Source organism: Aethalodelphis obliquidens, unplaced genomic scaffold (assembly GCF_003676395.1).
Source record: "Aethalodelphis obliquidens isolate GAN/ISIS:26980383/991018 unplaced genomic scaffold, ASM367639v1 scaffold7, whole genome shotgun sequence".
NCBI classification, from domain to species: Eukaryota; Metazoa; Chordata; class Mammalia; order Artiodactyla; family Delphinidae; genus Aethalodelphis; species Aethalodelphis obliquidens.
The window spans coordinates 5,412,781-5,428,311 of NW_020837951.1; the positions used below are offsets into that span (position 1 = coordinate 5,412,781).

At 52.4% G+C, this 15,531-nt stretch overlaps 1 protein-coding gene across 3 annotated transcripts in view; it reads right to left on the minus strand.

Annotated features, from left to right (window-relative positions):
• Positions 1-2,574: 2,574 nt before the first annotated feature.
• The window catches only part of ABL1 (ABL proto-oncogene 1, non-receptor tyrosine kinase), a 134,170-nt gene continuing 121,213 nt past the window's right edge, over positions 2,575-15,531 (minus strand). For 2 of the 3 annotated variants that reach the window (XM_027104518.1, XM_027104519.1), the window contains exons 6-11: positions 14,873-15,050; positions 12,874-13,058; positions 10,314-10,466; positions 9,026-9,115; positions 8,517-8,681; positions 2,575-6,290 (exon numbers count right to left, since the gene is read on the minus strand). In XM_027104518.1, coding sequence (XP_026960319.1) covers positions 4,579-6,290; positions 8,517-8,681; positions 9,026-9,115; positions 10,314-10,466; positions 12,874-13,058; positions 14,873-15,050 — 2,483 coding nt within the window. In that variant the 3' untranslated portion in view covers positions 2,575-4,578. Of the gene's footprint in view, positions 6,291-8,516; positions 8,785-9,025; positions 9,116-10,313; positions 10,467-12,873; positions 13,059-14,872; positions 15,051-15,531 lie in introns of those variants that run through there. The other variant, XM_027104520.1, reaches the window with a different exon arrangement.

Sequence of the window (15,531 nt, forward strand, 5' to 3'; positions counted from 1 at the left end):
TGGTTGGGCAGTCTTATCCCACCTGATGTCTTCTGTACCGAGATGACATTTAGAAATCGATCCCCCAGAGCACTGTCTATTAAATATCCCCGACACCCAAAAAGCTGGGCTAGCTGTAATTCTGAATTCTTCTCTTCCATGATGAAGGGAGGAGCCTGGCCCTGGAGCCCAGGTCTCTTCTAGTCATGCTGGGACCATCTGGACCATCGACAAATTCGTCTGGCACAGCAGATGTTAAGCTGGCACGTGCTGTGTGACCTCGGGCAAGTTGCTTCACATCTCTGAAGCCAGCTTTCTCACCCATTAAATGAAGACAGTGACAGAACCTCCCTCATTTAAACAAAAAAAAAGGTGTGGGTGTTCCACGTAGTAATGCAGAGCGCGTCTATAATATCTAAAAGCACTCACGTGTGAGCTGTAATTCTAAGAAAACTTTCATCGCAATATAACACACATCCGGAACGTGCCCCAATTCTAAGTGTCGTCTGATGGGTTTTCACCCAGTGACACACCCATTCGCCAGCACCTCCCAGACTGAGAGGACATCGCCTGCCCCCAGAGCTCCCTTGTGCCCCGACCAGGCACGAGCCTCCTTCCCGCACCCTGATCACCCGCCCCCTGACTTCTACACCAGACTACATGCCCGTTGAAGTACATGGGAGCTGACGCATCACCATGTCGCCTGGCGGCTGCCCGGCATGACACACCATGGAGTGGGGCGAGTTTGTCCCACCCCACTGCTCCCCGACATTCCACGGAGTGAACACCCCGCACGTACCTATCCTCCCTGCTCTTCATGACCTTGGGTTGTTTCCCGTTTGGGGTTCTTCAATGTTTGGGGTTCTTTTTTGTTATGTATATATATATTTTAACGTCTTTATTGGAGTATAATCGCTTTACAATGGTGTGTTAGTTTCTGCTTTTTAACAAAGTGAATCAGCTGTACGTATACATATATCCCCGTATCTCCTCCCTCTTGAGCCTCCCTCCCACCCTCCCTATCCCACCCCTCTAGGTGGTCACAGAGCACCGAGCTGATCTCCCTGTGCTATGAGGCTGCTACCCACTAGCTAGCTATTTCACATTCGGTAGCCAGAAAGAGCAAGTGTTTTGTTCTTAACACTCTGACACTCAAGGCTTGTATTTTGCGGTAGCGCCAACAGCGGCTGCCCGCCTGCGGGGGGCGGGGCCCTCGGGTACTCACTCCTCGGTTCTGCACCTTGAGGGCGGGACTCAGAATCCTCTGAACACCGTCGTGTGCGCACACGGGTACGTCTTCCTGGGGCTAAATCCGCAGTCCTCATTTGGTCCTCAAGGGTTTCTCTGACCTAAAAACAGGTTAAGGACCACTGTCCTAGAATGGCTAGACCCAAGAAAGTTTCTTGGGCTCGGGTGACATTCATGGCAGATTCTCACTTTGGACAAGAGTCTTCTAAGACCCTTATTTCACACCGGCACAGCCGCCAAGGTGGCGAGCGTGTACACGAGGCTGCGTCCCGGCCTCACCACGTGTGAGCTGTGGCTGGACAGGTAAACTCCAGTCACAGAGCGCGGGGAAAACGGGACAACGCACCCCGCCTAAGAGGCTGCTGTGAGGATTCCGTGAAGGGTCCACGTCAGTGTGGCTGTCCACATAATCGCTCTACGCCCTCTTTCAGATTGCGAGCTGTCACTCAAGGGAAGAGCGCGTTGCCTGTGGAAAAGCCCTGGACTCGGGAGGTCTGGTGTCAAGTGATGGTTCAGCCACTAACAGACTCTGCAGCCTGGGCCTGGGTCCTGCCTCTGTGAGACGAGGGAAGAAATGGGTCCCGGGGGCCGTCTGCAGCTCCGGCTCGAGCGCGCCGCCTGACGTGCAGCAGAGCCCGCTGCCGAGGTCTCCGGGGAAGAGGCTTCACGGAACCGTGTTCTTCAACGTGCTTTGGTGGACAGGATCTGTATCCTCTGACAAGGCTGCTGGCTTAATAAGTACCATCATCAGAGGGTGCTACTCACTCCCCCCGACTTCCACTTTCCAAGCTGCCAGCTGGCGTTAAATGGAGACCAAGACGAGGACTCGTCAGCACCCTCCTCGACAGTCCCCTTGGGAGAGGTCACAGCCCGGCCCGGGCCAGCACACCCTTTCCTTCCTCATCCACACAAAGAAATAAGGTGCCCGGTGCGTGGAACACAAGCGAGGGGCGCTTTGGGGACTGACGACAGTGGCTGAAAATGAGCTCAAATGTAAAGAGAAAGAATGCACTTGGGGAGGGATTAACCCTTTCAGGCCAGAGAGAGATCCGGGACGTGACCTCCTTCCCCCATTTCAGTGACACCGTGACGGCCTGACAGGTGGCACAGCCCACTCTCAGTGCCGCCGCCAAGAGCCAGGCTGCTGGCAGGTAGGTGTCAAGGGCGCAGGAAGGGCCTGAGATGAGGACAGGCCTGTGAAACGGCCGACGCGGGACCGTTCTATTCTGTAAGACCCAACACGGAGACCCCGGCCCCTTCGGGAAAGCCTGACTCCTTCCCTGCCCACACGCACGCCACGGCTCTGAACAACAGGGAGGAACTGCAGACCAAAGCAACCTGCCCACGTGCTAGTGTTGTAAACATTTATTTAAAAAATACTACGGAGGAGAGACGTGGATTCAAAAAACAGAGTCACATACAGAAACAAAATGTATTGGACTGAAAAAAAAAAAAAGACACCATAGGCATTCCGGAAGGGAGGACGGTGGAAAACTATTTACACATCATTTATAAAAGAGCAAGTCTATAAAAAGAGTGTAATACCAAAGTATAAATGCAAAATATAGTGGCACATCATGTGAACAGGAAGAGACCAGTACCTCACAGAAACAGGCAGCGGAGGGAACCTGGGTGGGCTTTGTTCTGCTTTGTCTGCAAGGCCACTGGCGGTGCCCTGGCGCCTCCCTCGGTCTGTGTAGCACAGCAGTCTGGGGGGCAAAGAGGTGACGTGCTGTGAAAACAGCGTAAAACGACTCAGAGGACACCACCTCTACCAGAGAAATAAAATACAAATTTAGGTGATGAGCGTAAAAATCGGGCCTGTGCAGGTCACGGGCCCTAGGAGGCCTGGGGAGCGGAAGGTAGTTTCCTCCTGGTTTCTCCAGGGGCCGCTCCTGAGCGCGCCGAGGCCCAGACAGGTGCCCATCGGCCTGCTCTTCAGCAGCCACTCTAGGTCAAGGTCAAGGACACTGGGCTCCTCCTGCCCTACGACGAGCCTGGTCCTGGACAGCCTGGGGGAGATTACGCTGCTCTCTGAGACCCTTTCTGGGGGTTCTTTTGTTTGTGATTTTCTTCATCCCTGATGAGCCCAACCGAAACATTAGGTTAAGTGTTGCTCGTGGTAATTAAATAAGACATGTGCCCGTCAGGGTGCGGTCAACGCTGGCTGGGCTTCGGTGCTCCAGTCCCTTTCCTCCTCTGCGTGCACTGGCGCCCAATGGCAGCTCCTTCTGGATCGGAGGCAGCTGTGCTGAGGGCCGAGTTCTGAAAGGCTTCAAGAACTCCAGAAAGCTGAAGACTGGCTTGTCACCAGGGAAAGAGGCCTGCAAGCATCTACTTTGCCTTAGAGGAGGACAACAGAGCGGAAAGAGGTCAATCGGAAAGCGAGAGCAAGCGCCTCTCCAGGGCACCTGGAGATTCGGAAGGAAGGTAACCCTGCGCTCACCGCAGACCGGCCCAGCCCTGGGCTATCTCAGCAGCAGCTGCTCACCCACCGCCACCCCTCCCGCCTCTGGAGCCCCCCTACGCTGACCAGCGACCCTGCTACCCTTAAGACTCAAGCTTTCTATCCAGGATTAGCAGTGCATGTCACAAGAGAGCCGGGAACTGGGCTCTAAGGACGCGGAGAGAGTGGGTGACAAGGGGCCTCTCCCACATCACGGGCCTCCTCGGCTTCCCCACCTGGCCCGGGACCCGGAGGCTGGTTGGCTTTAGCACCCTGTTTTACCCCCCAAATCAAGAGCTGTCCTTCACGTGAGGAAATGGTGAGGGCACCAGCCCGCGGCAGCAGTGGAGGGGAGGGTGGCCAGCTGGTAGCACTTCCCAAGATGCAGTTCTGCAAACGTGTCTTCGGCACAGGAGGCACGAGGAAGGTGAGCGCACAACCTCTCTGCGCAGGGTGAGTGGAGGCGACCGTTCCCAAGGCCTTGGTGACACAGCTCCCACGCAGGGTACTCGTTCTTGGGGTGAAATGGAGGCGAAGGCATAGCCAGGGGAGGTCCTCCAGAAAGACAGATGAAAAGGAAGTGCTCATCCGCCTTCCCACCTGCCCCCAAGAGCTCAGTTTTGAAGCACGATGTGGGAAAGACGCTGGCGTGCAGTCCACAGAGCAGGAACTCCACAGATAGAACTCGGACAGATGGCTCAGGGAGCCCGGGCTGAGGAGAAGGCAAGCGCAGGAGAACGGCGGGGCCAGGACGTAGGTAGTAGGGCTGCACTCCACGGCGGCCTCGGCCCTGCCCAGCGCAGAGCTCCTGGGCCAAGGTCCCAGCTCGCTGGTCCCGTCTCAGCCACCGTCACGGGCACGGGGGGAGCCCTCACGCGCTGCAGGCTCCCGACGCCCGGCTTCTGCTACCTCTGCACGATGTCACTGATCTCTTTCACGGAGCTGAGGAGTTTGCTGAAGTCCTGGGTGGCCGCCGGGCCGCTCCCTGCCGTCGCCGGGCAGATCTGAAGCTCCCGAAGATTGTTCTCCAGTTTGTTGATGGCCTCGCGGAAGGCGAATTTGTTCCTCATTTGCTGGATGGAGTCCACGTAGCTCACGCAGAACGTGTAGAGGTTTTTGCCGGCTTCCAGCACGGCGCTGTGGCTGGCCATCTGCTCAGAGTTCTTGGAGACGGCCAGGCACAGGGCCTCGGCGCCGCCCAGGACCACGCCCCTGGTGATGGTGCCACTGGCAATCCGCTCCGGAGGCTGGCGGGTTTTCCGAAGAGACACGCGGGTCGATATGAGAGGGATGAAGGCGGTGGAGGACGGCTGGTCCCCTGCCAGGGCAGAGGATGCTGACGGCAGCGCGGAGGGAGCAGGGGCTGGGCTGGTCGGGGTCCCCGCGGGCTTGGCGGACGACTGGGGCTTTGGCATGGACGGGAGCGCGGGCTTTCTGACGCCCTCTCCCAGCTGGCTGGGTTTGGCAGCGTCACTGTTCACGGCATCCACAACCAGAGCCATGGGTTTTGCTTTCCCACTGGCACCCATCTCCCCGGCTGCTTCCTGGCTCGGGCTCTGGGAGGCCTTCCCGGCTTTCCCCACGGAGGCTGGAGGAGGGGGCGGCGGGGCAGGTTTGAGCTTGGACAATTTCCCCTTGTCTCTCCCTGGGGACTCGGAGGAGGCCTTGTGCCTCCTCACTCTGGACTCCTCGGCAGGGGCCTTGCTGGTCCCTCCAGAAGCACCTGGCCCCGCCCTGCCGGTGGGGGGCACCGGCTCAGCAGGCGTCCCCAAGGCACTGGACTTCCCAGCCTCGTCCTTGTGGGGAAGGCTGGAGGAAGGCGCGACCACAACCTGCCTACGGAGGAGTTTTGGGGTCAGGCTGGGAGGGCTGGAGCCCGGGCTGGACTCGGCCGTGTCTTTGAAGACCTCGTCGGCCACTTCCTCGGTCTTCTTCACCAGCCTGGGTGGGGGAGTGCCTGTGCCTCTGGTCACCTGGTCAGACCTGTTCTCACTTGCCCGCTTCCGAGGCAGAGCTGGCTTCTCACTCTTGTGCCCTCCAAACGTGGACGAGTCAAACTGTCTTCCCGTGGACTGCAGATCCCGAGGCAGCGTGACCGAGCGCCACTCGGTGTCCTTGGCCCCGTGGGGCACGCAGGAGGCGGAGCAGGAGCGCAGGAAGCGCTTGCTGGAGCTGCCGCCGCTCTCCTCCTCGCCGGCCGCCAAGCGGCTGCTGGTCAGCGTGCTGGACTTTTTCCACAGGTGGGGAGACCGGAAGCCTGCACCCCCCGACTCCCGGAAGGCTCCATTGGGGACGCCGGCCCCGCTGCTGGGCTTCAGGGACTTGGCTGGCTCGGCTGTGTCCGCGGGCGCGAGCGCCAGCGCCCCGTTGCTGATGTCTCGGCCTTCTTCCTCCGGGGCCCCCTTACGCTCCGGCTGGCCGTCCATCTCCCGGAAGGAGCTGCTGCGTTTGGGAGGGGTTGGGGCTGTTTTCTTCTTCTTCTTGATCAAGGCACTGAACAAGTTGGTCTTCTTGTCTTTGGGGAGGAGGCGCTCGTCTTCGTTTAGGCCGCCATCCTGAGGACCGCGTTCTTTTCGCGGGAGCAATGGAGACACGGCGGGCTCGTGGTCCAGAGGATCTGAAACACATGGGGAAGAGTTTAGTGACTCCAGGCCAAAGGCGACTGAGCGAGCGGGGAACCCGCCTGGATCGGCCGGCCTGTTCCTACAGGGCAGCCAGGGGTCCGGGCACTGGGCTCTGACAGGCCTGCGTGCGCCTCCGCTGCCAGCCACCGGGGCGAGTTAGTTCTCTCTGCTCACCCCCGGCTTTCCCATCTATAACACGGAGGACATTAAACCTATCCACAGCGCTGCTGTGAGGACGTAATGCGGTAACGAACGTGGAGCAACCACAGCTCTTGGCACGAAATTTCTCAGTGACTGTTGTCACTGCTGTTGGTATTATTATTAGGAAAAGCTTAGGCCTCTCTCCTCGAAGACAGCACAGCAAAAAGCGGGGACACCCCCAGTCCCCTCATCTCTTTGCTGGTTTCCTTTAAAGTAGCAGAGTCCCCTCAACACCGCTATCTGGAGAGTAAAAAGCACGACAAGGCCAAGCCCAGGGTCAGAACCTGTGCCTCTCGGACCAGTCAGCCGCTTGAGGCTCCCACGAGGACGGTCAGGAGGGAAGGGGCCACGTACCACACGGTGCAGCGACAATGGGCCATTATGCTTGGGAAACAAGATGGGTGACCTTTTAAAATTTTTAAATGGTCATTCTTTAAATATGAATAATAGCTCCTAAGAAATCTTTCTGCTGTTGCCAAGCTCCCCGCGAGTGAATGACAGAACTCTCCCTCCGAGGGCGGCTGCGAGCACGGTTGCCGTCAGCGCCCTGGAACTCAAAGCTGAGGTAGCGGGGGCCTTTGTGAGAACACCAGGCGGCACACAGGGCTTCCGAATCAGGGGAAGCCAAGGACCTCCCCAAACCTTCATCCAGCGGAAGAAGGTGAAGAAAGTGAAACTCTAATGAATTATGCACAGCTCTATTTCAGGGCTTAACAGCTAATTGACACTCCTGGCTCACCATGAGATTACGTATCAAAATGCCCGTCAGATGGATACTGATGGGCATAAATGAACACAATTGCTTATCAGTGGGCTTTTATAAGCTGCAAGTTTTCATAGCAGCCTCTCCTCCCCACACCGTTCCACGACCTGAAATCAGGGCCACTAACAGAAGGACGTGGGGTCCAGATTCTGGATAGTCTACATGCCATCAAAGCGGGGTGAGCGAGGTGAGCTAGACGGTCTGAGGGCGCGCCAAGAATGCACTCGAATTTAGGTTCATTTCTTATGTAAACCTTTCAAGTGTATACTTTTGCTATATTTTATAGTATACATGTCTGTGCAGTAGTACGTACACATACCTATGTATAAGACCTGCACACTCAACTGTTTTTTTTTAACATCTTTATTGGGGTATAATTGCTTTACAATGGTGTGTTAGTTTCTGCTTTATAACGAAGTGAATCAGTTATACATACGTCCCCATCTCTCTTCCCTCTTGTGTCTCCCTCCCTCCCATCCTCAACTTTTTAAAATTAATATGGGTACATGATGAAAAAAATTGGGAATCATGGGGTCCACAGATTCCGGCTTTGTCCTGCCCCTTCCCATTCACCCAGCGTGTGGCCCATCAGAGCATCACCCAGATGCTGGGCCTGCCTCAGACACCTCCATTCAGTTGGTCTGCTGTGGAACCGAGGCTTCTGTATCTTTTCTTTTTCTTTTTTTTTTGTTGGGGGAACTGCTAGATCAGAACAGTCTCGCTTAGAGTCAAGCCCGGCACATGGGAAGCACTGGATCAGTGTTTGCTAATGTGACCCCCGATAGCACCTTTAGAGCCCTTTTTCACCACTCCCACCGCCCTCGCTAGTCTAGGGAAGAGCCCACGAGGGGACACCAGCTCTCCAGCTCTCCGCAGGTGTCTCCTGGCTCCGTCGGTGCCAGGGAGTGTTTCTATCAGGGCTTTCACAACGAGCTGCTCTGCGTTTGGTTCAATATTTTATCATTGCTGTATCTGCCGCAAGAGCAAGCACAAATGCTGCGAATGATACACGAAAAGGTGGGTTTGTTCTCAGTAGGTTTCATAAGCACCACTGCCTACGCCAAGGGCTCCTAAATGACGGGGCAGGGGCTTGCTGTAGGAAAAGGAGAACCTTCCTCTTTTCGAAGCTGGACCACTAACACGGGGTTTGCCTGTCTTTCTGCGCGGTTTCCACTCACTGCTTCCCATCTGCCTGCACTGGCCCTGAGGGTCGACTCCCCCAGGCCTCAGGCGGGTGCGGGTGGTGAGGACGTACCAGTCTCTCCTGGGCCCTTGGAGTGGGGCGTCTCGGGCACGTCGGGGGCGTCTTTGTGTTCGGCAGCTCTCCTGGAGGTTCTCGTCTTGGTGGGCAGCTCTGGGGCCTGCAGCAGAGTACCTGCAACCCCTCGCATGCCTTTCTTCCCCAATTCCTTTTCCACTTCTAAGAACCACCAAAAAAATCAACAACAAAACCAGCAGTCATCAGTAACGACGTCATTTTGGTATGTTGGTTTTCTTTTTCTTTTTAAGACAAGAGTAGTCATCTATACACAGTTACAGAAAAGAGATACACATCCTGAGGAAATAGTACTTGAGTAGTTTTCAGAACCCTGGCTGCAAGAGACAGAGGGCCACTCCCCGCCCAGCTTTCTGGTCTCAGGTAAGCTGCTGGCCCACGCACTCTAGCAGGAAGTGGACTGAAGGACTGGGCTGGGTCCCACACGGCCGTCCCTCCCATCCCAACCTCTCTCCCCACTGCAGGCACCCTAAGGACCAGCACTTTACCATCTGATATGCTGGATTCCTGGAACATTGTTTCAAAGGCTTGGTGGATTTCAGCGAAGGAGGGCCGGTCAGAGGGATTCCACTGCCAACCTGGACAGATGAGAACCAAGTCAGACTACCCATGAGGCCTTGCTAACAAGCAGGGGATGAGAAATTCTCAAGGAAAAGTCTGGAAATTAAAGCAGCATTCCAATCCTGCTAACCATCTTTTGCTATGACAAGTTAAAGTGACAAATGCCACTGTGCCCTGTTGCAGACATTAAGAATTTGGGAAGACTTTCGATACTGGCAGGAATATGGATTATAAAATCCCAGGGATACGCTGACAGCTACAACTACATTTACAAATATATTCTTCCCAACCTGCCTCCAGCAAATGCAGAAAATGACTCAACCAAGTAGCCTGCTTCCTATCTCACCCTTACTTCATGGTTATCGAAGTCCGAATTCCTCATCAGTAAAGACGTGCTAATTAAACCCAGATGAAAATGAGGATTAAGGACTGACTGATAAGCCCAGTGTAGGCGAGGACGTGGGGTCCCTCTCACATGTTTCTGGTGAGAATATAAATTCATATAAACTCTTTGGGAAAACAATTTGAGAAAATCTATCAAAACTTAAAATGCACATGGCTCTGAACCAACAGTTCAACTTCCCTAAGTACTAGCATAACGCACAGGGGTGTGTATGTGTGAGGGCGCTGGTTCCTGTCTTGTTCATGACGGCAAAAGACAAACAAATGTCCATCGAAAGAGGACTGGATGAATGAATAAATCATGTAATAGATGCCAGGCAGCTACATAAGGAAAGACACGGGGCGAGAAAGTGGGAGAGAGAGCGAGAGAAAGAAAGAGCACAAGCTCTGAATTACGGACACGGAAAGACACGCCTGTTACACTGCTAAGTGCAACAAAAAAAAAGTTGAGGGAATAAATTTTTATACATATATATAAAAACACGAGTGGATAAAAGTCACCTGGAATATTTGCCTACTATACCAGAAATTTGTATTTATTAATAAGAAACCCAGGTTTGGTATCTATCAATCTCATTTTTGCATTAAAAACAAAAAACACTCACACATACAATACTATGGGTAAATAAAGGCATACTGAAAAAGTGAAAAAAAAAACCAGGTAGCAAACCGTTACATTAGTTGCTTCTGAAGAAGGGGAATGAAGAGAGGAAATGGAATACTTCGATTTTTGTTACTTTACATATATCCTCCTGCCCTGGGTATATGTAAAGTGCCCACAGAGACTTCTAGAACTGGCGGGGGAAGGCTCACATGCTCGCATGAGTTCGTAGACCTTCTCCGGGCAGCCTTCCGGGCGCTCCATGCGGTAGTCTTTCTCTAGGAGTTCATACACCTGGGACAAGTCAATTCCTGGGTAAGGTGACATGCCGTAGGTAGCAATTTCCCAAAGCAAGACTCCAAATGCTAAAAGAAAAAAGAAACAGCAGGATCGTTCGAGATGTGTAAGATTTAACTACACTGCATTTAAAACTGGTGAACTGTGCAGCAGACATCAGAAGTTACACCCTCAGAAGCAGGTCAGACACTGACATTCTACCCGGCTCTTAATTACCAACAGCCCCGGATAGAACAGCTCAGAAAGAGGCTTTCCGTTTACTCACTCCCACCGACTAAAACAGAAGGAGAGAAGAGGCCTGGGTTGCTCAGCCCCTCCAGGGTCTTTTAGGGAGCCTAGCCATCTTGTTGGGAGATGTGGTGGAAGGAACGTAGGACTGGAATTGAGGAGGCCATGACTACTCATGGCTCTGTGAGCAACTAGTCATGTGCCTAAGACAGGCCACCTCTCCTTTCTGGGTACATGAGATTATCTCTAAGGGCCCTTCCAACTCCAAAAATTTCATTAAAATCTTACAGAATCGTTGAAATTCCAGGTCCCATTTAGGAACCAGAACTCCTTGGAGAAACAGGTGATTCAGGTCTGGGGCAGAGAATGAACCTGGAATATTTTATCATTCCAGATAGCAGAGATGCTATAGAAGACTACAGGGTTTTGTCAAAAGGACCAGGAACAATTTGAAGTCCCCACTGGCCAAAGATGAGACAATCTGAACGTCAATTTAAAAAACAACTGCAGTGGATTAATCAATAATATACTCAAATATATTTAAATCCAAGAGCTTATAATAATATCACAAAAGAAAAACAACAAAAACCTGGTCACCGTTGGAGGGTATTAAGAAACCAATTTGTTATTGTGGAAACCGGTAAATAATGGCAAGGAAGCAAACATTTATCCTATCTTTCCTGTATGAACTGTACGTCTACTATAGCCAAACAGTAGGGGAGAGGAAGTTTCTTCTTAGTATTGAGCTAATAATAAATGCACAAGGAACGAGAATTATCATTTGGCAACCCCTAATAAATCAGTGGATCTAGACAAAGAGAGAAAACTAAGAATTATGGGCCTACTGATGAAAATGTACACCCCTTCCTATGAAGTACTCTTACTAAAAGAAAAACAAGTCAAACTCGAATGTGATCAAGCTGTCTCGATCCCAATACCCATTATCTAGGGAGAGTGAAGACTGAAGAACATGATGGATCTCACCACAGGGGTACGGTGAGCAGAATCCAGAGTGTGGGAGACTTTAAAGGACAAATGACGGGATTTCTTCAACAAATAACTAGCAAGGGATGCAGAGGGATAAAGAAGGAATTTACACTGCACAGGAGACCTAAGGGCCACTGTCGACTAATAGCACTGTGAGATTCCTATTTCCATCCCAATTTAAACATACTGTTTAAAAAAAAAAAAAAAAAAAAAAAAAAAAAGGGCTTCCCTGGTGGCACAGCGGTTGAGAATCTGCCTGCCAATGCAGGGGACACGGGTTTGAGCCCTGGTCTGGGGAGATCCCACATGCCACGGAGCAACTAGGCCCGTGAGCCACAACTACTGAGCCTACGCATCTGGAGCCTGTGCTCCCAAGAAGAGAGGCCGCGACAGTGAGAGGCCCGCGCACCGCGATGAAGAGTGGCCCCCGCTCACCGCAGCTAGAGAAAGCCCTCGCACAGAAACGAAGACCCAACACAGCCAAAAATAAATAAATTAATTTTTAAAAAAAAGAAAAAAAGCATGACTTTCATGATTTCATTGGAAATTTGAACACTGACTAGATATTTGATAATATTCAGAAATGAATCTCAACTTGTGGTTATACAAATAAAAACGTCATCTTTAAGAGACTTATATGAAATATTCATGGACAAGATATTATGCTGTCTGGGATCTGCTTTGAAATAACAAGGGTCGGGGGTGGTGGGCAGGTGTACAGGATGAGAGGCACCACAAGGCGATGACAGCAAAGCTGGGTGATGGGTGCCTGGGGCGCATTAGGTAACTCTGTCTTCCTTAGTGTATGCTTACAATTGGCACAATAAAAAGTTCTTTTCAAAAAAGTAAAAATAAAATACTGTCACACGGGGCTTCAGAGGGTAATATTCTACTTGAATCCCAAACCAAACTATACAGCATTCTCTCCACAGAGGAAGACTCTGGATGCCTGCAGGGTGGGCCGGCTGCCCCTGCAAACCTAGGCAGCAAACTAAGAGTGAAGACATAAAGAGGGTGAGTGGGGGAAAAAAAGCTAATCTGAATTATTTTGGAAGAAAAAAGCTCACTTTTACTTCATTTTGGACAGAAAACAAGGGAGAAAAGACTTTAAAATGAAAAAGAAGTAAGGAAGAGAATTAAGTAGTGAAAAAGAAATGAAAGAGCAAGAAAGAGGAAGTGAAACAGCAAGGAGAGAAAGAAAAACAGGGAAACAGCCCCACCCTGCACGGGCGAGGGCGAAACCGGAGCAGCAGCCCTTACCCCAGACATCCGACTTGATGGAGAACTTGTTGTAGGCCAGGCTTTCGGGTGCCGTCCACTTGATCGGGAACTTGGCCCCGGCGTGGGCTGTGTAGGTGTCCCCTGTCATTAACCTGCTCAGGCCGAAATCAGCCACCTTCACCAAGTGGTTTTCCCCTACCAGGCAGTTTCGGGCAGCAAGATCTCTGGGAAAGGAAAAAGTTAATCTGTGAGAGTTTCCGGCTAGCTTTCCAGCTTCACAAGTCCACCACTGTTGTCTATAAAGGTGCAATACCGACAATGGGAAAATGGAGTCCGGGCCCCCTGGGGAGCAGCGCCCGTCCCTCAGCACCCACCGCGCTCCCACGCGCAGAGGGTGGCACAGGGAGCAGCCTCCCTGGCCCCGTGACCTGGAGCAAGTAAATCACCCTCGGATTCAGTTATGCCATAAAACGAAGGCGATAATGACAGCTCTTACTTCTTAGGGTGGTTGTGGGCGGTAGTGAATTAACAGGTAAAGCACTTCGAATGATGCCTGGAGAACTGTGTCATCTAAGCGTCTGTTCAGTTATTATTGCTCCGTGCCAGGCACGGGGCACAAACGCATAGGCCAGGCCTCGATCTCGAGAAACTTAAATCAGACTGAGCCTCGTTTGTCCTATTCAGACTTGATAGGACAAAATTTTAAAAAAGCCCACGCCATCCTTTACCCAAATGTTATTTCCCACTGTCCTATTTCTTCCTGATGCTTATCCAAATGTGTCCTATAAATTCTCCCCTGTGTAATCAGCTTCCTCTCGCCTCCTGACTCTCCCTGGGAAGTAGGAGTCTAATCTTTGGTTCACGGACATTAACCATGAAATCGCAAGGCAAACTGGAATGAGGGATGAGAACGCGCACCAGCTTAAGGCGATGGCTGCGTAAGATAGCCTGATCATCAGCGATCAGAGGGGAAGGAAATACAGGAGAGTTGGGCCTAATAGGATTTTGGTAAAGCACTTTAAGTTTGCTTGAACGAAGAGAGAACGAACCTAGCCGTGCAAGGCAAACCAGGAGTCAAGAAATCTCAGTCTGCAGCCTCAGAGGGTTCACTTTCTTGAGTGACAGGAGCATCTGAAGGAGGCTCTCGTGGAGCAGAGAAAATCCGTCTTACGAGGAACCGCCAGCATTTCACACATGCTACCCTCACTCCTCACTAGGAAGTCTCATGTACAGGTTTCATACTTGAGTTAATTGGGTAGGAAAGGTCACCACGGTGGCGGGGAGAACGTCTTGTGTAACAGACTCTGGCAAAGCCCGTCAGGCTCTGTCCTGCAGAGGCCGTCACTTTGCTAGGACGCCATTTCCACCAGCAAAGAATGCAAAGACCAAGATAATTGTGGCACACTTGAAGGTCAAAACACTCCAGGCTTTAAAGCAGCAAAGACGCTTAATTCAGAACTACGGATACACAATTCTGACAGTAGTGGAAACGTCCCTGAACCAGATGACAGCAAGTTAAGCGGAGAATGAAATGATAATAATGAAGAGAAGGAAAACCACGCAGCACAGAAACAAAACCCACGCACGGCTGTTACTGAGCGCTTGTGTAAAAGCAATGCCAACGGCTCCCAGGAAGAGGTCATAACTGATGAACCCCGGCCCTGGAGGAGCAATGAGCGCTCTATTCCAGAGGGAGCCGTGATGATTAGAAGGGGCGCCTTTTATAAACTTCATTCAATATTCCTCTTAGCCCAAAATGGTTCCGAAGTGAAATATTCAATACTTCTCAGGCTGGGGATGAAGCGCTCTGGCGGTCCAGGGGCCAGGCCGGGCTGAATTTAGTCCCGGATGCGCGCCCGAAGCCGGCGGCGTCAGGAACCTGGCGTCTGCCTTTGCTCCAAGGTCCGATGAGCTGCCAGCACTGAAGAGAGAGGCTGAGCCAGAAGACCTCGCGGGTTGGGGCTTTGTGTCGAAGGATGCCCGCGCCCCACGCGCGCCCCGCAGGCCCGCGGCGGGGGCAGCTTGGCCGGGCTCCTACCTGTGGATGAAGTTCTTCTTCTCCAGGTACTCCATGGCCGACGAGATCTGAGTGGCCATGTACAGCAGCACCACGGCGTTCACCTCTTGCCGGTTACACTCCCTCAGGTAATCCAGCAGGTTCCCATAGGTCATGAACTCAGTGATTATATAGAACGGGGGCTCCCGGGTGCAGACCCCTGCCAACAAGACAAGGCTTCAGTGTGCTGCCCTGCTCCCGACTGAACGCATATCACAGAAGACGAGCCCTGAAGAACTAGGCTTCCGAAACGGATTCGGACTCTGCCCCTGCGTCCTGGGCCCAAGTTCTAAGATGGTTCCATGCACTGGTGGGTTGAGATTATGTTCCTGTGGGAGGGACGTGGCCCCACTCTTTCCTTCCTCTCAAGCCAATGAACTTCAACAGGAAGAGGCTGCCACTGAGTTCATAAACAAAGGCCGGGCCACATCAGACAAACTCAATCACTGTTAGTTTAACACCCCCCCCCCCCCCCCCACCCCCCAACCCCGCAATCGGATATGTCTACGTACAGAATCACTTCCGAGAAGGAACTCTTGAAATTCTTAGGTTTCAGATGCCAATTTGCATTTGACTGCTTTGGGTATCAATTTAAAGTAATAACGTTCTCCCTCGCTCGCGTGGGCACACGGACGGACACA